Consider the following 19768-nt stretch of genomic DNA (forward strand, 5'->3'; position numbering starts at 1 on the left):
TCCTCCCCCCCTTCTATCTTCCTTCCCTCCCTCCCCCCCCTTCTTTCTTCCTTCCCTCCCTCCCCCCCTTCTATCTTCCTTCCCTCCCTCCCCCCCTTCTTTCTTCCTTCCCTCCCTCCCCCCCTTCTTTCTTCCTTCCCTCCCTCCCCCCTTCTTTCTTCCTTCCCTCCCTCCCCCCTTCTTTCTTCCTTCCCTCCCTCCCCCCTTCTATCTTCCTTCCCTCCCTCCCCCCCTTCTATCTTCCTTCCCTCCCTCCCCCCCTTCTATCTTCCTTCCCTCCCTCTCCTCCCCCCTTCTTTCTTCCTTCCCTCCCTCCCCCCTTCTTTCTTCCTTCCCTCCCTCCCCCTTCTTTCTTTCTTCCCTCCCTCCCCCCTTCTTTCTTCCTTCCCTCCATCCCCCCTTCTTTCTTCCTTCCCTCCCTCCCCCCCTTCTTTCTTCCTTCCCTCCCTCCCCCCTTCTTTCTTCCTTCCCTCCCTCCCCCCCTTCTTTCTTCCTTCCCTCCCTCCCCCCCTTCTTTCTTCCTTCCCTCCCTCCCCCCTTCTTTCTTCCTTCCCTCCCTCCCCCCCCTTCTTTCTTCCTTCCCTCCCTCCCCCCCTTCTTTCTTCCTTCCCTCCCTCCCCCCTTCTTTCTTCCTTCCCTCCCTCCCCCTTCTTTCTTCCTTCCCTCCCTCCCCCCCTTCTTTCTTCCTTCCCTCCCTCCCCCCCTTCTTTCTTCCTTCCCTCCCTCCCCCCCTTCTTTCTTCCTTCCCTCCCTCCCCCCTTCTTTCTTCCTTCCCTCCCTCCCCCCCTTCTTTCTTCCTTCCCTCCCTCCCCCCCTTCTTTCTTCCTTCCCTCCCTCCCCCCCTTCTTTCTTCCTTCCCTCCCTCCCCTTCTTTCTTCCTTCCCTCCCTCCCCCTTCTTTCTTCCTTCCCTCCCTCCCCCTTCTTTCTTCCTTCCCTCCCTCCCCCCTTCTTTCTTCCTTCCCTCCCTCCCCCCCTTCTTTCTTCCTTCCCTCCCTCCTCCCCCCTTCTTTCTTCCTTCCCTCCCTCCTCCCCCCTTCTTTCTTCCTTCCCTCCCTCCCTCCCCCCCATCCTTCCTTCCCTCCCTCCCCCCATCCTTCCTTCCCTCCCTCCCCCCCATCCTTCCTTCCCTCCCCCCCCCCATTCTTCCTTCCTTCCTTCCCTCCCCCCCCATTCTTCCTTCCTTCCTTCCCTCCCCCCCATTCTTCCTTCCACTTCCCTCCCCCCCATTCTTCCTTCCTTCCTTCCTTCCTTCCCTCCCCCCTTCTTCCTTCCTTCCCTCCCTCCCTCCCCCCCTCCCCCCCTCCCCTCCCTCCCTCCCCCCGCTCCTTCCCTCCCTCCTTCCCTCCCTCCCTCCCTCCCCTCCCTCCCTCCCTCCCTCCCTCCCCTTCTTCCCTCCCCCCCTTCTTCCCTCCCTCCCTCCCTCCCTCCCTCCCCTCCTTCCCTCCCCCCTTCTTCCCTCCCCCCCCTTCTTCCCTCCCCCCCTTCTTCCCTCCCCCCCCTTCTTCCCTCCCCCCCCCCTTCTTCCCTCCCCCCCCCTTCTTCTCTCCCCCTCCCTCCTTCCCTTTCCCCCTCCCTCTTTTTCCTTCCTTCTGAAGCTACCAACTCTTGTTGAGGTACGTTTCTGTGGGTACCAGCAACCCCCCACTACCTCATCAATCCTTCATGTGTGAGTCTGGAGAGTTAAAGTTTGTAGCCCAGGACGCTGCTGTCATTTGTAGTCCCAATTGCAGCCCCAGCTGAGATCGGTTAACTCAGACCAGAGTTTGAACCTGGGACTCTTCTGGCCTATTTAGCTTAGTGCTATACTAATGGCTGTGTATTTACCTAGATCGAGCCCAACTTCATTCCAATAACTTGTTTTTGAACACTGTGACAGCTGTTAAATTGGGGGGAATGGGGAAGGAGTTTGCAAACTCGTAGTAAATGGAAGAACACAGTGTCTGTGACTCAAGAATATTCTGAGCTACAAAAACTGAATCCATTTAGTTAAAAAAGGGCTGTTATTTAAAAACCTACCATTTGCACCCATCCTGGTGGTGATTGCTTAAAAATGGACTTCTTTGATTTTGAATGCTCAGTATTCTCCCACTGTCCTGACGGAACTCCCTCATAATGACATACAGTTCCATGGATATCGGCGACCCTCCGTCAACTCACCCAAGTGACCATTCTTGGTCACCATATGTGAGCTTTGACCACAGGTTTTCAAACCTTTCTGTGTGGGAGAACCCCCTGCAAATATTGATAAATCCTTATGGATTCCTGCCCTAACTTTTCAAAGACTCTGACAGCTACCCAAAAGAAAGCAGTGCTATCATTGCAGAACACTTGTTTTATTAGTACACAGCCACAGAAATAACATGGAATATGCTAGTGAGTACAGAAAAATACAGAGATTGATTATATATGGATAGAAGTTTGATGACCTGAGGAACTCGATGGGGGATCCTCTTTTGGACCCCAGACATTGGGTGTCTGTGGGAAGCATCACATCTGAGCCCAACTTTGTCCTCAGCTGACAGCCACACATGCACTTCCAGCAGGCCTCACTGGATTGTGATTAGAAGTGGAGGTACTGTAGTCAATTGTAGTGCCCTTATTGCTGCCATGGATATGAGAAATCTGAAGTTGAACTTAGCACTTTTCTCTACCACACCATGTGGTGCGTTTACCCTCTCATCCCTGAGCGACTTAACCTCAACCATTTTTATTTGCAATCTCTTGATTCCCGGAAAGTCTGATATATCAGAGCACAAAATGAAGTTTCAAAAATGAATAAACCATGAACAGGGAGGAGTAGGATTATTATGGTTCTTTGTCAGTCAGTCCATCCTTTTATCCTGATCAGTAATCTAACATCATGGTGCAAGAAATAAAAGCTCAGTGGAGTTCAGCACCTTTGAAAGAAAGTGAACTGTAACATATGAAGCTGGAGAGCAGGAACTTGTCATTTTGTAAATGGGTATCCCTGCTAGCTCCTGGGTACCAAGCTAATAGCCAGGTTTGGTGGAAATCACTGGGCTTAGAATTCTGTGTATTTTAACTTTTCTGTTGAAATTTGCACATCCTATGCTTTCGGACACAATCTGCATTTAAATCAAGACTTTGTCCAATTTTGTTCCTGTTGCATCAGTGATTACTGAGCTGTAAAATAGTGGATTTTGACCTCACAAAATGACCTTTATGTGCTGTGCTATCATGGATGCAAAATAGCTGCTATTTTCTCCACTCCTTTCCTAAAGGCACTGACTCATGATAGGGTACAATTCCAAAGGTGGTGAACAGCTGTTTGATGTATGATGGTATATGAGCCTAGCATGTCTACCAGTCATTCAATTGTGAGGGCATCACACTTGAACCTGATCCTGTCCTAAACTGACAGCCGCACATGCACTTTCCAACAAGAGTCACTATATAGCGACAAAGAGTGGAGCCCTGACCTAATTGTCCCCTCACGAACCCAGGGGTATAACAACCCTATTGCTGCCCTGGCTGAGATGAGCCTTCTCAGCAAAGACCTGGGATCAAATCTGGAACATTCCTGGTCTATGTGGCTAGTCACTGGATAAACTCATTGAACCACTGCGGGCAACCTGGCTGCTGTTTTTGATTAGCCCGCAGTGTCTAGGTGAAGGTCCAAGGCCTATAGTGCAGGTATTCAAAGTAAAATTGAAGATCCAATAAATCAGAAAGAAATGAATAGGTGATAAACATCTAAACCCCTCCTATTCTTATCTGCATGCTCCTTCAGCATAGTGTCAATTTCCCTGTGTACACCGACGACACCCAACTTTACCTCTCCACCATCACAATCACCTCCACGATTGATGCTGCGCTGTCTGACATCAAATCACGGATGGGCCAGAACTGCTTTGAGTGTAAGCATCCTCTTTGGCTCCCACCAGAAATGTTCCATCCAACCCCCCCCAGTTCCTTCTCCCTCCTCATTGTTTGCTCAGGTCGAATTTGATGATGGGTAACCTCAGTGTCCTTTTTGGCTCTGAGCTGAATTTCAAATCTCCACATCTGGTCCAGCACCAAAATGTGCCTATTCCCACCCATATCATAGCACCAGTGTCTGTCCCCACCTCATTCCTCACCACTGTCAAAACCCTCATCAATGCCTTAATCACCTCCAGGCTTGATTTCTCTGATGCTGGCATCCTGAGTTTCACTCTACACTAACTCCAACTCACCCAGGCTCTACTGCTCATATTCTGTTAGGTATTGGGTGAATGAATTGTCTTTGTTCACCTATCGCCCCTGTCCATGTGATTTTGATTGGCACCCCATCTGCAGCATATTGACTTCAAAATCCTCATCCTCATTTAAAAATTTCACCATAGCTTTCCTCCCCCCTACTTCCACTGTCTTCAGCCCTCCATGCCAGCTAACTCCCTCTGCTCTTCCAACTCTGGTCCATTGTGTGTCGATGTTTCTCACCACCCCGGCCCCCCCCTCTGCTTCATAATCTGAGGCAGAGCCTTTGCACTCTGGAATTGTTAATAAATCCCTTTATCTTGATACATCTCTCCCCATTTTCAGTAGCTTCCTCAAAACCTACCTTTTCAACCATGCCTTTGATCACCTCCCGTAATTCATTTCCCAATTCCAATTACTACTGGACACATTCTCAGTGTCCAATCCATGTGCAAGTTGTTGCCAAGCTTGGATTTTAAAAGCCTGATTGAGGTAAGTTTTGAGTTTCTGGGAAAGAATGAATTAAGATAGGATATAGTGCAATTAAATTTTGATTTCAGCATCAAGGATGCAGGGAGGGGGGAAGAAAGATCATTAAGATTGGTGTCTTTGTAACGTGCAAGAAAGAAGAGAGCAAAGTTCAGAACAACAAGAACTATAGTAGTATCAATAAAATAAAGACAAAGTTTGAGACGGAGCGATTAGTTCTAGAGCTGAGCGAGGGATTGCCTGCATGTGAGCAGCTTTTTCCTGTATCCTGCCCAGGAGTGAGAAGAGGTGTCAGAAGACCTTTAACATATGTGGAAACAGTATGCAAGTCTTGGTCAGACCTGGGCCTAGTAAACAGTTAAGAGGTATGAAAATACGCTCGCAAAGTGGCAGTCAAAATCAGACACAAAGATAGCACTTTTATCTGCTACGTTATATTGCAGGAGTGTGACCGGAAGAGTTAAAAGTTTGATTTGTTTTTAAATTGATGCGCGTGGGTGTGCAAAAGCTGACCGTTAGATTTCAATAAATTTGAAGTAAAATCCACCAAATTCTGCTGAGTCTGGTGTTAGCTTATACTGACGGGTTACATATTGTTCCTGTGCTCATAAGCTGAGGAAGACTGGAAAGATTTATGAAAGGGAAGGAGAGCTGCAGAAGGAAATGAAATCCGCCGTGATAGAAAGATCCGCCAATCTGGATACGCAGCCAGGTTCAGATGCTCTGTCGTACCAGTGAAAGAATATTTCGGGCTCACTATTATCAGTGAGGTGCTGTGGAAGTCTGCAGTTCCCAGTAGAACCAAAATTCTGGCAAGCCACCTTCTGATTTAAACACTGACCTTTCTTGGTTTTTGAATGTGTAAAAATCAGATTTGCATTATGAACCGCAAACCTACACAAAGAAGGCAGACAAAAGAGAACGGAAAGAAAGAGAGATGGGAGTAGAAGAGACAAAGGAAACATGGATGAAGAAGACTAATCCCAAAAGTGGGCATAACTGTAGTGAGGGAAAAGTGGATCATAAATTCTGAAAAAAGTAGAAAAATTAAAATGAAGTAAAGACACATTGAAACCAGATTCTGTATCTGTGAATCACTGGACATTGCAAATCAAGTCACATCTCACCTACGTTTTGAAATGTATCCATTTTTCCCTGTATTATTAAATGGTGTACTAAAGATGATTGTGCCCTTTCAATATTCAAATCGGAAATAGCTCCAGTGTAAAACCAGTGTTATTAAAATGGAAAATTTTAATTGAAGACATTGATTTTTAAAAAATGTTTGAAGCTAACGTTACCCCTACCCTCACACCGAAGACTTTTGTTTTGTCAGCTTTCCCCACCCTTCACGAAAGTGCCGACTCTTATTGGGGCTGCCCTCCAGTACCTTGCCCGAGTGGCCATTCTTCTTGTGTGAATCTTTATGGTGAGTATCAGCAGGCTTTTCCACTGTGTAGGACTTTACAGCAAGGCCTGATCCTGTTTTCACCCGATGTTCACGCAGATGTGAACACACACCCACTCACTTTACGAATAGAGTCACTGGGTAGGAGTCAGTAGCAGGAATCCTGGCTGATTCCCCCGCCCCCTTAATCCAATGGCACTGGCAGTAATTGTAACAACCCTACTGCTGCCCTGGCTAAGCTTTGCAAACTCAAAGCAGATCTTGGATCAAACCGGGGACTTTTTGGTCTATATGGCTTCGTACAATTTTGGGTAGCGTCTTCATCTACTATGCCACTAGGGGAGCCCTACAAAAACAAATGAGATTTATTCTGCGATGTTGTGGTGGGATAAAGTGGATAAAGCGCAAACATCCAAAGAGCTGATTACTCTTTTGTTTCTCCTAACTTTATTTATTTTGTAGTAAAATGATTGCTAGGGAAAAGGTGTCACATTCATTGAGTATAGAATGGTTCTAAAAACACAAGGGTTTTTAAAAAATGGTTTATAAGTACAATTGGTTTTCCTTGGTTTAGCTTATAGAAGAACTTGTGTTTACAGTGAAGTTCCATTGTCCCAATTCAGTTGATTGGGGTGACAGTCCTGTTACAATGAAAGTGCTACCGACTTTAACTATAAATCCAAATCCTCAATAGAACGTATGCCTACAATCATGGAAACTGGTTCCTCCCGTTATTAATCTCCGCACTGACAGAATTCAGTTCAGCTGCAGGAAGTGGTCGAACTCGGGAATGAAATGTTTGCAAAATGTGGTGTCAGGCTAGGCTCACCACAAGAATATATTACTTTCAAGTTGAGCAGATGATTTACTAAGACTGAAAGGTTTCCCCAGTTCATCAAACCTAATAATAACAGCGAATCTCCTAAATGATTGTTATTTTATGCTAAACTGTGTTTTACTGAGGAAGCTCCAATGTTTTATGTAAAAAGCCTTGACCCCACCATAATTAAACTTCTATTTATGTGTATGTGTGTGTGTGTGTGTGTGTGTGGTGAGGGGGGCGGTTACAAACTGAAGAGAAGGACAAGATAGTTGACAAAATAATAATGTGTTAGCACGTTGTGGATAATTTTATACTGCAGGTAACATTTTTTCTCTCTTATAATTTTTGAACTTCTATTACAACTATAGATTAGATGTGTAAAGTTGACTCCCGATTATTACTTTGGAGGGTGGAGGGCTGTCATTCAGTGTTTAAATCAAAAGATGATGTAAATGCAGATTTTTAAAAAAAATACTGTGCCGCCCACACCCCCGCCCGCCCACCTCTTTCTACCATCTATTGACCCTGCGTCACATATTTGGAGTCTGTCTTAGGCAGGTGATCTGAATTAGTCACAAGGATGTGCCAAGAGCAGGCTGACGATAACCCTGTCTCCAGTGTTTCTTCCTCTGATTATGGGGCGGTGCCTGGCCTCTGCTCAGTGTTCCCTCCCTCCACAGCAGTAGGATTGAGACTGTAAATTAGAGGAGATTGAGCCCATGCCTCATCCCTCCATTCCCCCATATGCTTCACTGTTGTTGGCAAAGATGTTACACTCTGGAATTTTCCTAAACCCTTCTCCACCTTTTCCCTCTTGCTACTTCTCTCCCCACCTTTGAAAATCTCTGAAAAACCTATCCCTTTAACTAAGCTTTCAGTCACCTCCCATATCTCTCTACCTCCTGCTTGGTGTCAGTGGATTTGCAAATCAAAGTAACTTCAGTGTCACATGACTTCTGTCTACAATCATCCCCAGCATTATTAACTGTAAATTATCAAAAATTAATGCATTATGTAGTCCAAATAGAAGTGCTAACTTGAGTGTAATCAGATAGGGGGGAAATAAATGCTGCAACATGAGAGAATACATAACTCACTCCCCTCTTTCTTGGCTCCTGTCTTGTGCAGCTTGATATAGTCTGTGAATTTTTGCAGGAAGTTTTATGAATGGGAAAAGGCCAGCAATGCATGATCCCACTTCACCTTCCACCATTCTCTATTTTCTGTAACACTGCCACTTTCCATTTACATATGTACAAATTGCAGTGTGTACATACATGGTTGTGCCTTAAAGCGACTTGTGGGAGAAACAATCTTCAGGTGGAGCGCCTGCATATGATGCAGACGTCTAATTTTTAAAAAAGACTTAATGTGGTGAGGTGATGTAGCTTGCCCCAAAGTGTTAGCCTGCAAATTCACTCCTACAAATTCCCCACACATGTCTGTTCCCAATCTTGACCATGAAATGAAATGGAGGTGCCTGTTCCCACAGGAGATTATCACCTGGTGCTGGATTACGGTCACTCCCAGTCTCAGTAGTACTAGGCTGCCTACATGTCCTTAGCTAGGCAATGATGGCTTGTGATTTGGAAGGATTTAGACGAGAGGATGGATTTAAATTCAGAAACACTTTTTGTCAGTCTCAAAATGCTGCAACTTACAGCCAGGAATCTTGCTCTGTGTTTATCCTGTGGCTTGTCCTGGTTGTGTACATGAATCTATTATGTGACATTCACCATTATTAAGGGTTCAGCAGTAGGAAGTGATTCAGCTTCATTTCAATATAGCTTTATGAAGTGTCATTAATCTATTTTTATGTTTTTTTTTTGATCTTTGGAACTTTGACAGTTTTTGTTGTTTTTGACTTTTTTGGAGTTTGTGATCATATGAATATAAAATTTGGAGTGAGAAAAGGACATTCAACCCATCAATCTTGGCCCATTCAGAGTCCTTATGATTGTTCTGCCACCACCACCTGCTCATTCTCTACTTTAAGGAACACTAAGTTTTTTCTTCTACTTATTAAAATCTTCAACCCTGCTTCTCAACAGACATTGATCCAGACATGTCAATTGACCCTGAATTATCTACCTTCTCTGGGAGTCTGTTCCACACGTCTTCTATCCTCTATTGGGGGAGTTTTCTAATCTCTAATGTTTCAGTGTCATTATAAATTGAATTATGATTCATCACTATTGCTAGTGGTTATTATAAAGAATGTTTGTGGAAACCATTGGATGCTGTCTCACTGCCTTTTCCTGTTCAATAACTGGAATAATTTCTCCGTGCATTACTGCTCTGTAGCTAGCAGACATTTCAGCCCTAGCAGCCCACCGTATCAATGGCAAAGAGTAAATAGAAACATTTTACAAGTCAATCAAATCTTTTCTAATTGATCCAATTTCTCTAGCGTTTGTACATCATATACTAGCTCTCCTTAAAACCTACCTCTTTCACCCGTCCTAATATCACCATATGTTGCTCGGTGTCAAATTTTGTCTGATAATGCTCCTGTGAAGCGCCTTGGGATGTTTTACTACGCTAAAGGTGTTAAATAAATGCAATTTGTTGTTGTAATGTGTAAAATTTAGGCCTTTACACCATGGTCTCTATAACCCCAGGTAAGGCCCTAGAATCTTATCCTCAATTACTCATTCAAAAAGTATATCTTTGTATTAATTTTTCAAATGAAAACCATGCTTAAAATATTTTTTCAGCTCTTGCAATGGTAGTTTTCCCCCATTGGAGCTACCATTTCTAAGGTTGGTTGCTCTTGTAAGTTTCGGCCTTTGGTCAGCCAGGACCTTTGCCCCACTAAAAACACACGTGGTGTTGGTGCTTTTTACAGAGCAGTGGCAGTTTACTAAGAAGCCGAGTTCGACTGTTGCCACATCTCAACTCCCAGCTTCAGAAATGGTGTGGGTTGACTCCTGTTGGGAGGTCAATTAATGAAATAAAAAGAAAAATCAAAATTTCACCTCTTCCTTTGCAGCGTAATAGCTGTGTATTGCTGCATGCTTGGCCAGTAATAACTTTCTCTAACTTCTATCTGGGCTGATCCTGAATGCTGATTTCCAAGACTTTATTGGATATCAGCAGAGTAGCTCTCTGGTGCTTCATCTGAGATAAAATGCTGGTGGCACTTGGTCAGGCTGTTTAATATGTGTTATGAGGGTGGACCATTCTACCTCCTTGGAGGTTGAATAAGAAGGAGAAAGGGCCACTGGCTGTTCGTTCTCCTTCCATTAAGTCCTCTTGTTGATCAGTTAGTTTAAAAGTTCCTGAAACAGTTCTACCTGGTCAAAGAGTTACAGCTGAGATAGAGTGGAGAGAAATTGGGGTTTAAGTCTTTCTCCACCACCAACCCTCCCCCCCTCCCCCCCCCCCCCCCCCCTATTCAGAATGTGATTTAGTACAAAGGAAACAACCTTCAAGCATTGCAGAATGTAGCAGCTTTTGATGGGAGGGAATTACAAGGCTTGATGGATTCCAGTGTCACCAGCAGTGGAGATGGAGCTCGAGTAATTCATGCCACTTACCCCAGTCCATTGCTGTTTTTTGTTTCCTTATTGTGCACAGTGGGAGAAGGGTAAAGTCTTGAGTGAGTTGTATTTGGAGTCTGTTTGAAAACAAATGCATTGAATTGATGCTAGTGAGTAATGTAGGTGTGAATGTTTATGAAGTGAGTGAAACCTGCTTCTTCACTTTGTTGAAATCAAGAGTCATTGCACAGTAACCTATCCTAACTCACTTGCCCAGGACCTCAAAACTGTGGAACTCCTTACCTCCTTCAGTCTATACTTCATCATACAGTCTTCAAAGCTTTAAAACCCAACTTTGGCATCACTTACTCACTACTTCCTGATTTAGCTCACCTTCTCCTCTCCTCTTCAACATTGTTGAAAATGGTGGTGTCCTGCACTATAAGCTAAAAAATATCAAAGTAAGGATTGTCCTGCCAGGCAGGAGATAGTTAGTTTATCTTTCAAGATGGGGAATCATTTTATATTGAAAGTACTCTTCTCTCCACGCTTGCAACACATTGAGCTTCAAACATAACCACATGAAGCACTTTCTGTTTTGGACAGTATATCATTACAGTTCAATGTTGAAGAAACAGTGCAGTGGAAAATTCTTACTAATGTTCCACTGTGAATTATTGATCCTCAGGGTCACTGGTTTATGGTAACTAAAGTCAAATTTTGTTTTCATTACATGGAGTTTTTGCCAGTGTTTTGTGCAATGAATTCTGCAGTTCTTTTAATTTTCCAACCAAACTGAAAACCAGTGGCCTTGCTGATTGGTTAATAAAACAAATGGAAAGCAGGTCCCTTAGGGTCTAACTGGTAGATCAGTGGGTAAACTCAGGCAGGGGAAGTAAAGAAATTCCAATTACCAAAGAGAAAATGGACAGCCTACAGTCCGATACTTGTGTTTTCTGCCTCCTCGAGGTGCTCGCTGTATTTACCTAGTGTGTAGTTGAGCCAGAGAGACCAAGAAAACTCCAAGTTTGATCTGTTTTGACATTGCTGATCCCATCTAGGGTAAGGTTGTCACAATTGGCTTCAGTGAGTCTGGAGGGGAAAATCGACCAGGGTTTCCATAACCCCTGTTGGATGTGCGCAAACGTGGACATCAGAGGAAGAGGACAGGATCAGGCTTGGTTGTGATGTTCTCTTTAGTGGGTCATTAATTACAGAGAAAAGCAGGCATTCTCCCATTTTCTTATGGGGAATTTCACCCCCCAAAGGTGTTTTATTGGGGAGATGGTAACAGAGGCTTCATTTCTATTTTTTCACCCTGTGGCTGGAGCTTGCACCCAGCTGAGACTGAGGGGATAGATGTTTCCTCAGTCTGATGCAAGTTAAAACCCGATTGTTTGGGGAATCTGTACCCAGATCGCCAGAGCTCAGGAGCAGTACGAGACTTACCCTAACAGTCTGTACAGCTGGTTCTAATTTGGCACCAAGTCTTAAGCCACCAGGGTAAGTGGTTCAGCAGGTGGTGCTGTTTTGAAAGTGAAAGGTCAGCAAAGCTGTACCATCAGGCATTGCACCTGAAATTGAATATTCTTATTTTCTAGCTTGCAAATGACCTCACTTTTGGGAGCATATTTACCAAATTGGTACTTGTTCATGATTTAATTGCTGACATTGTTTTGTAAATGTTTCCACAGGACAGAATCCTCAGAGAAGCCAGTCACATGACTCAGTGAATTCTCCAGACCACCGAGATTCCCCATTGCCACGGAGAGGGCCCTCACCAGCTGAAAATGCAGCCGCACCTCCCAGGAGGGATAAGTTACCACCTGCTTTCCAGATGCCCGGTCGACCTCCATATGGTGAAATTCCACATGGGATTCCACCCCCAGGTCTTCTGCCCCCTCCTATGCCACTTCCGCTCAACTCCGGATACGGACCACCACTTCAGATGCAGCCAGGGCCCCTGCACCCACCGGGCCCATTCTTAACCCGACCTGGCCCTCCAGGATCTATTATACCCCCTTTGCCACCAGGACTCCCTCCCCACTTAGCAGTGCCTCCTCCAGGTGCTGTTCCACCTGCACCCCACATCAACCCAGCCTTCTTTATACCCCCAAATGCCGGCTTGCCTCCACCAGTTGATAACAGAGGACTCCCACCACCGCCATCGGACGCCTATGGCAGACTGCCACCACCTCAGTACAACAGAGATGAATTCAAACGTGGAAGGTAGGAAATGAACTCTATTAAGGCCTGTCCAGCTGAGCTGCATACTCTTATCTGTCTTTAGCTACCTTGCTGGCTCAATGGGTAAGAGCACTGCCTGGTACAGCACTGAACCATATAGACCAAGAACAGAACAACCCAGGACCGTGCTCTCTTCAGTGCTGATTTATTTGATCACTACAATTGGGATTGAGGGGGATGATCAGCAAGTGTTACTGCTTCTGATTCCCATCCAGTTACCCTTGTTGGGTCATTTGGATGTTGGGTGAGGACAGGATTGGGCTCGGCAGGCACAATGTGAGCTTTCCTGGGGGGGTAAGTTGCAAGATTTTAATTTTAGGGGTTGATGAGGTTTTCACATAACCAACAGGCCTTAACCCATTGCCTGCGTGTGCTGGCCTTAGTTCTCTCTTCACATGCTGCGGTTTACAATTTGTACACAGTGGATGAAAATTATGTGGAAATCCCACTGTGTTGAAAACAAGACTCGTTGCACAGCTGTGTTCCCATATGCTGCAACAGTAACTACACTTCAAAAGTACCTCATTGAATGTGAAGTGCTTTGAGACATGAAAGGCACCATATAAATGCAAGTACTTAATTTCTTTGCACTGTAAAAATATATTCAGGGGCTTTCTCATAGAGAAATATTGCAGAAAAATACATTTAAGCACATAACAGACTGATACATCCTTATTTTGTATTTGTAAAAATAATAACAATGGATTAAACTCATTAGGAGCACATAAATAATAGTGACAGTATTAGGTTATTGAATATTTGTGGCACCAAGCATAATAAAATAAACTGTCCCTGATTTCAAAGCTGTGGCCCTTATTTCCAGATTTGCATGTTGAGAGATATGTATCTGAGCACAGGGGAGTTGGTTTGCCAGCATTTCTTATTTCTGATGGTATGATAAATCTATACAGGCCACTGAAAATAAGATTACTGCCTGTAACCACAAGATTCTGTTTTACAGTGAGATGCAGAGAACTGTGGGTGATTGGGACTGAATAATAATAGCAATAATCAGTTGAGAAATTCATTATCCTAAACCACAAGAATTAAGTCATTAATGTTTTCAATATAATCTATCTAATATCTAGCAAATTTCCCATGACATTGCTCGTGTAATTCAGAGGATGCTTTGTTTTCTATTGACCGGAACATTAAATCGTGTATGTGCAATGTAATGTTCTGTTATTGAGGAAGATCTGTAGGTAATTTGGCTCGTCCCTTTAAGGTCACATGGTCTTATTGCTGTAAATATGCACATATTTGCTCATTTTGAAGTCATTTAAAGACCATTTTTGTTGCTGGGAGAGTTTATCTGAAACCAGCAAGAAATGAGTGCCTTTCTTTTTTTTGTACTTTTGTTAAGTGTGACACAAAAATGTTCATGTTTGAGAGACGTGCCTCAAGATATATTGGCTAATGTCCTGTGGCAATGCTCATGGGTAATCAGGGATTTGGCGCATATTTGTGATGTTTAGATACTAACCAGGCCTGTCCCTGTTCAAAAATAGTCTAAATAGGCATTGCCTGGTCAATTAGAGGCTAATTGATGTTGCTGTCGGAAGTTTCTCTAGATTGGCAGCTGCTTGGCTCCTCTTTGGGGAGAGACGAGGTTATCTCACGATCAGAGAAAGCAGCAGGAAATAATGGACTTTCTTTCTCTTTCTGTGTGCTTTTTAAGATTGTTCACTTGTTATTTATGGCACTTCATACAAAGTGTGATGTCTGAAATGTGACAGAAACGCTAGACAACAAATAATGGATTGTTGCAGCACAGAAACAGGCTGTTTGGCCCAACAAGCTCTATGCTTTAGTATGGAGTGATGGGACTCAAGCCTGAGCCTGCAATTCTTCAACACAGTAAGCTCCTGATTTTAGTTCTGTCACTGGAGTCCAAATGTTCTGCAAGGAGAAGGAAAAAAAAAATGACATGACCAATAATTCTGTCAAATATTTTAATAGGATGCTTTCACTTGCTGTATGGAGGCTGGGATAATCTTGCCTCCTAATAGCGTTTCCTTGCTTTCTTTTGGTGGAGAGCAGGAAAAGAGAGGGATCAACTCTGATCCCAGCTGAGTTAACATCCGACAGCCAGCCAGGCAAGCTATGAATAGAGACCCAAAGGCACATGGAGCATCAAGTCTGCCAAGTGATTTTCTAATACACTGAAGGACGAGGCCATTAACGACTTAGTACGCATTTTCTGTCCCTACATCAGTGAAACGTTCTTAGTTCTCACTAGTTTTCTTTGCGGATGTGACGTTTGTGCAGCATGATGTCTGAGACGATTGATGATTGTTCTATTTTGATTCACATGTTGATAATGAGATGCCTTGTATTTTCCTTGCAGAGATCCTGACCCCAGTAGTCCTCCTCTGAGTGAGGCAGAGTTTGAAGAGATGATGAACAAGAACCGAGCGATCTCTAGCAGTGCCATCTCCAAAGCTGTGGCTGGAGCCAGCACAGGTTAGTGATTCAGCAGGATGCAGGCCATTCCACCCCGTCCCTGTGCACTGAGTAACTTGTTAGCTACAAAATTGTACTCCTCTACGAGGAATACAGAGTAAGGTATCAGTAAAACTCCCACCTCTCCTTGCCCGCCTCAGATGGTGATCCGTACAGGGATATGGTACCTTGGGCACTTCGCAGCACTCCAGTAGCCGATAATGTGGTGAGCCTTGACTTCAACAGTGAGGATGCAAAGAGGAGGCAGTATGTGTAGGATGGGGTATCTGGAGCTTAGGAGGAACAAGAAAGGAAAGTTTGGAGGAATAATATTGATGAATGCTGCTCAATGATTGCCAGCACCATACCCATGCTTACTGAGAACCTCCATGTACCCAGTCTGCAGGCAAGTTCGGTGTGCAGTGTAAATAAGGACAGAGTATGTGGTTCTGTTTTGTCAGTTTGTGAATAAGCCCACGTGCTGGAACAAGAAGCACCAGGAAGTCGTCTCCATCTCATCCAGAAGAGGAATGGTTGACGGGCAAACCTGCTGCCAGCCAGTTGCCTTCAGGTGCTTGACCCATCTGGGCAGACATTGAGATTGAAGAAGGAAATTTGGCAACAATAAAGAAGGTTAAGGAAATTGCAATTAATAATTGTGATCTCAAATAAAACTAGTAAATGTTGGAAAATGCACAGCAGACCGATCAGCTTCTGAAAGAAAATGGGTAGGATAACACTGGGATGTCCAAGCTTTTTGTCTTTATGAACCACATAGGTGTGTGCCATGGAGCTTTGAGGACACATACAACAACAACAATGCACATTTATGATAGAAAAACTTCCCACGGCATAAGTTAAAAATGGACCCAGAGCCAAAGAAGGAGAAATTTGGAGAGATGACTAAAAGCATGACCAAAGAGATGGGTTTTAAGGAGGATCTTAAAGGAGGAGAGGAAGATGGAGAGGCAGAAAGGTTTAGAGATGAAACCCCAGAGTCTAGGCAGCTAAAGGCACGGTCGCCAATGATGCAGTGAAGGGGGATGCACAAGAGACCGAGCCAGAGGAACGGAAAGTTCAGGGGGTTGTAGGGATGGAGGAGGTTACAGAGATTGGGAGGGCGATGCCATGGAGGGACTTAAACACAAGGTTGAGAATTTTGAATTGGAGGTGTTAGGGGACCGGGAGCCAACGTAGGTCAGTTAGGACGGAGCGATGGTGTGTGGGATAGGATATTGACAGTAGAGCTTTGGATTGGCTGAAAATTACAGAAGGTGGAATATGGGAGGTCAGCCAGGAAAGCATTGGAGTAATTGAATCTGGAGGTGAAAAAGGCATGAATGAGGGTTTCAGCAGAAGATGGGCTGAGGTAGGAGGTGGAAGTAGGCGGTCTTTGTGATGGGAAGAATATAGGGTCAGCTCAGAGTTGAACAGGATGCCACGGTTGCAAATAGTCTGGTTCTGCCTGAGACAGTGGCTAGGGAGAGAGATGTAGTTGGTTACGGATTTTGTAGCAGGGGGCTGAAAACGATTTGCAATGTTCAACTGAACAAAATTATGGCTAGTCCAAGACTAGATGTCGGACAAGTAGTCTGACAGCACAGAGGAGTGGTTGAGAGAGGTGATGGAGGGGTAGAGCTGAGTATCAACAACATATATGTGGAAGCTGACCACATGTCTACGGATAATATCGCCTAGGGGCAGCAGGAAGAGGATGGGACCAAAGATGGGTCATTGGGGGACTCCAGGGGTGACGGTGCACAGACAGGAAGAGAAACCATTGTTAGAGACACTGTGATTGTGATCAGATAGGTAAGAGTGGAACCAAGTGAAGGCAGTCCCACCAAGCTGGACAGCAGAGGAGAGGCATTGAATGAGAATACTCTATGTCCCAAATAATTTACATATATCTCAAGTATAGGCATTGGAGAAGGTGCAAAAAAGATTTACTAGGATGAAAGCAGAACTGAGAGGTTATACATATCAGGAAAGATTAAGAAGGCTGGAGCTCTTTTCTCTAGAAAAAAGACTGAGGGGTGACCTGATAGAGGTCTTTAAGATCATGAAAGGGTTTGATAGGGTAGACATAGAGAAGATGTTTCCACTTGCAGGGGAGACCAGAACTAGAGGTCATAAATAAATTCAATAGGGAATTCAGGAGAAACTTCTTTACCCAGAGAGTGGTTGAAATGTGGAACTCGCTACCACAAGGAGTAGTTGAGGCGACTAGCATTGATCATTTAAGGGGAAGCTAGATAAACACATGAGGGATATGCTGATAGGGTTATATGACGTAGGGAGGAAGGAGGCTTGTGTGGAACATAAATGTGCTGTACATTCTATGTAATCCTATGTAAGTTTTTAACAGATCTTGGTATTCTGGTTTACGATTTAACCACCAAAGAGACACATTGCTAAGAATAGCCCTTTCAAACTTTCAGAACCACAACATTTAAACAGAACAAATCAGCAAATAAAATACAATTGGAAATAGGACTGACTTGCCTGGGCTTTGTGGATGTACTGCCAGGGCTCAGGGGCCACAATTGGCCCACAGACTGCAATTTGGATCCCTCCAGATTAGTGCTTTAGATGCACCAATTTGTTCGTTGGTATAGAGTTCTGAAGTGGGCTCAGTTTTTCAACCTTTGTGTTTTACAGGGGACTATGGGAATGCGATCGAGACGTTGCTTACGGCCATTGCTCTGATTAGACAGTCGAAAGTTGCTGCAGATGACCGCTGCAAGGTTCTAGTCAGCTCCCTGCAGGACTGCCTCCATGGGATTGAGTCAAAATCGTATGGGTCAGGATCCAGGTAAGCAGACAGTGAGCATCACCTCAGTTGTCTTAGTTGAAACTGCTATCGCTTGTGGACGAGGGCAGATTATTCGTGTGTGATGGCACCCATATGGGCAGGAAGGTTGCTGCTAACTTTGTCTAGCAAAACATTCAACAATCTAGTGTGTCACAAGCTAGTGTTGGGAATGTTATGGTCGCTGAGATCAGCTAACTCAGCACAGGCCAGAGACGAAACCTGGAATCTTCCTGTTCTGCATAGCTCAGTTTCTCACGGCTTTAACCGGTTGAGCGAGCTGACAGAATATTTCCAATAGATTGCACATCTAATAATATGAAAAGAATGGATAAAAAATCTAATTGATATTTGTAGCTGCAGTCTCTTCAATTTCTCCCCTTCCCAAGCACACACCTGCCATTTTGGTTTTCCTCTCTCAGCGAGCTGGTATTAACAAGTGGTCCCATATGGAACCTGTCAGATCAACATGCTTTTCAGCAGATATCTATTAGGTAGATTTGTTTTCCCCAAATTGGGTGGAGGAGGGGGGATAATTGCTTCCTGATGATTCAATGGGTAAAAGCAGCACCTGTGAGGCATTATTGGCCCTCACGGACTAGAAGGTCGCAGGTTCAATCCCCCGTCTGTCCTGAATTAGCTGATAGTAGTTGGAGGTGCTACAATTGGTCTAGGGAGGAGAAACTTTAGCCAGGATTCCTGCTTCTGATCACTTTCCAATGATCCCTGCTGGAAAGAGTGTGTGTGTGTGTGTACACGTCAGGCGAGGAGACCATTGGGCTCCGTGCCCTCCACAATTGAATAGCCTCAATGTCTGCTGTCAAGCATGAAGAATGATTGCTTGGGTTGAGATACTAGAGTGTTATGGGTGTCTCTGGAGAGGAATGGAGAAAGGAGGAAATGAAAAATGTTTATCTAGAGGGGGAAGTACATTATATCGAAAGGATTTGGTTCTCCTTTAAGTGATTAGCACTCCAGTACTGAAGGTGCATTCAAACATGCACCTGTAAACACCAAAAAAATCCCAAACAGTAGCTGCTGAAATGATTGACTTGATTGCATTCCATTTACAGAAAGAGAGATCGATCGCGAGACCGCGAGTACAGCCGCACCCACGACAGGAGCCGCAGGCACAGGGAGCGCTCTCACAGTGAGGATCGGCATGAAGACTATTATCGTGAGAGAAGCAGGGAACGGGATCGGCATAGAGACCGGGACCGTGACAGGGAAAGGGATCGGGAGAGGGAGTATAGACACCGCTAAGGTATGCTTAGAAAACAAAGCTTGTGAATCACATTGAAACGCCTTAAAGCGCATCGCACAATGAATTACTTTATGAAGTGGAGGGACTCTTGTTATGTGGGCAAATAAAGTGGCTGTTCTGTCCGGCAGTCTGTCATAAAGAGCAGTACGGTGATGGTGTTGATTGAGGGGAAAATGTTGGCCACTTCCTGTCTTCATGGAATCTTGAACATCTACCTTAACAGGCAGATGGGACTTCGGTCTAATGCCTATTTTGAAAGACATACCTCTGAAATTGCAGTGCTCCCTCCATTCCGCATGGAATGTCAGCCTAGATTATAAACTCAAACCCTTTGGATAAAGATGAGATGGCCTCCCATTGTTCAAACTGTTAGATTTAATTACTGCTGTGTAACATATGAAATTTATATAAGAAATTATTTTAAATCTATGCTGCCGAGATTCTACTAGGGAAGTACTGGTTTGAAGTGACGTGATTTTAAAGGAGATTACTATGTTTGCACAGGGTGAGTGCAAGACTGCGAACTATAACCAGCAAGCTTAAAATAGCAATAACTGGGAGAGGTCAGTAGAATGGACCTTCATAAAAAATTAGTCTTGG

General features: G+C 44.4%; 1 protein-coding gene across 2 annotated transcripts in view; it reads left to right on the plus strand.

The window, feature by feature from the left end:
- Positions 1-19768, plus strand: part of LOC137327881 (cleavage and polyadenylation specificity factor subunit 6-like) — a 59152-nt gene that overhangs the window by 36305 nt on the left and 3079 nt on the right. The window contains exons 5-9 of one of the 2 annotated variants that reach the window (XM_067993770.1): positions 6027-6119; positions 12098-12632; positions 14998-15113; positions 17754-17907; positions 18978-19168. In XM_067993770.1, the coding sequence (XP_067849871.1) occupies positions 6027-6119; positions 12098-12632; positions 14998-15113; positions 17754-17907; positions 18978-19167 (1088 nt within the window). In that variant the 3' untranslated portion in view covers position 19168. The remainder of the gene's footprint in view (positions 1-6026; positions 6120-12097; positions 12633-14997; positions 15114-17753; positions 17908-18977; positions 19169-19768) is intronic. The other variant, XM_067993771.1, reaches the window with a different exon arrangement.

Source organism: Heptranchias perlo, chromosome 12 (assembly GCF_035084215.1).
Source record: "Heptranchias perlo isolate sHepPer1 chromosome 12, sHepPer1.hap1, whole genome shotgun sequence".
Taxonomy (NCBI): Eukaryota; Metazoa; Chordata; class Chondrichthyes; order Hexanchiformes; family Hexanchidae; genus Heptranchias; species Heptranchias perlo.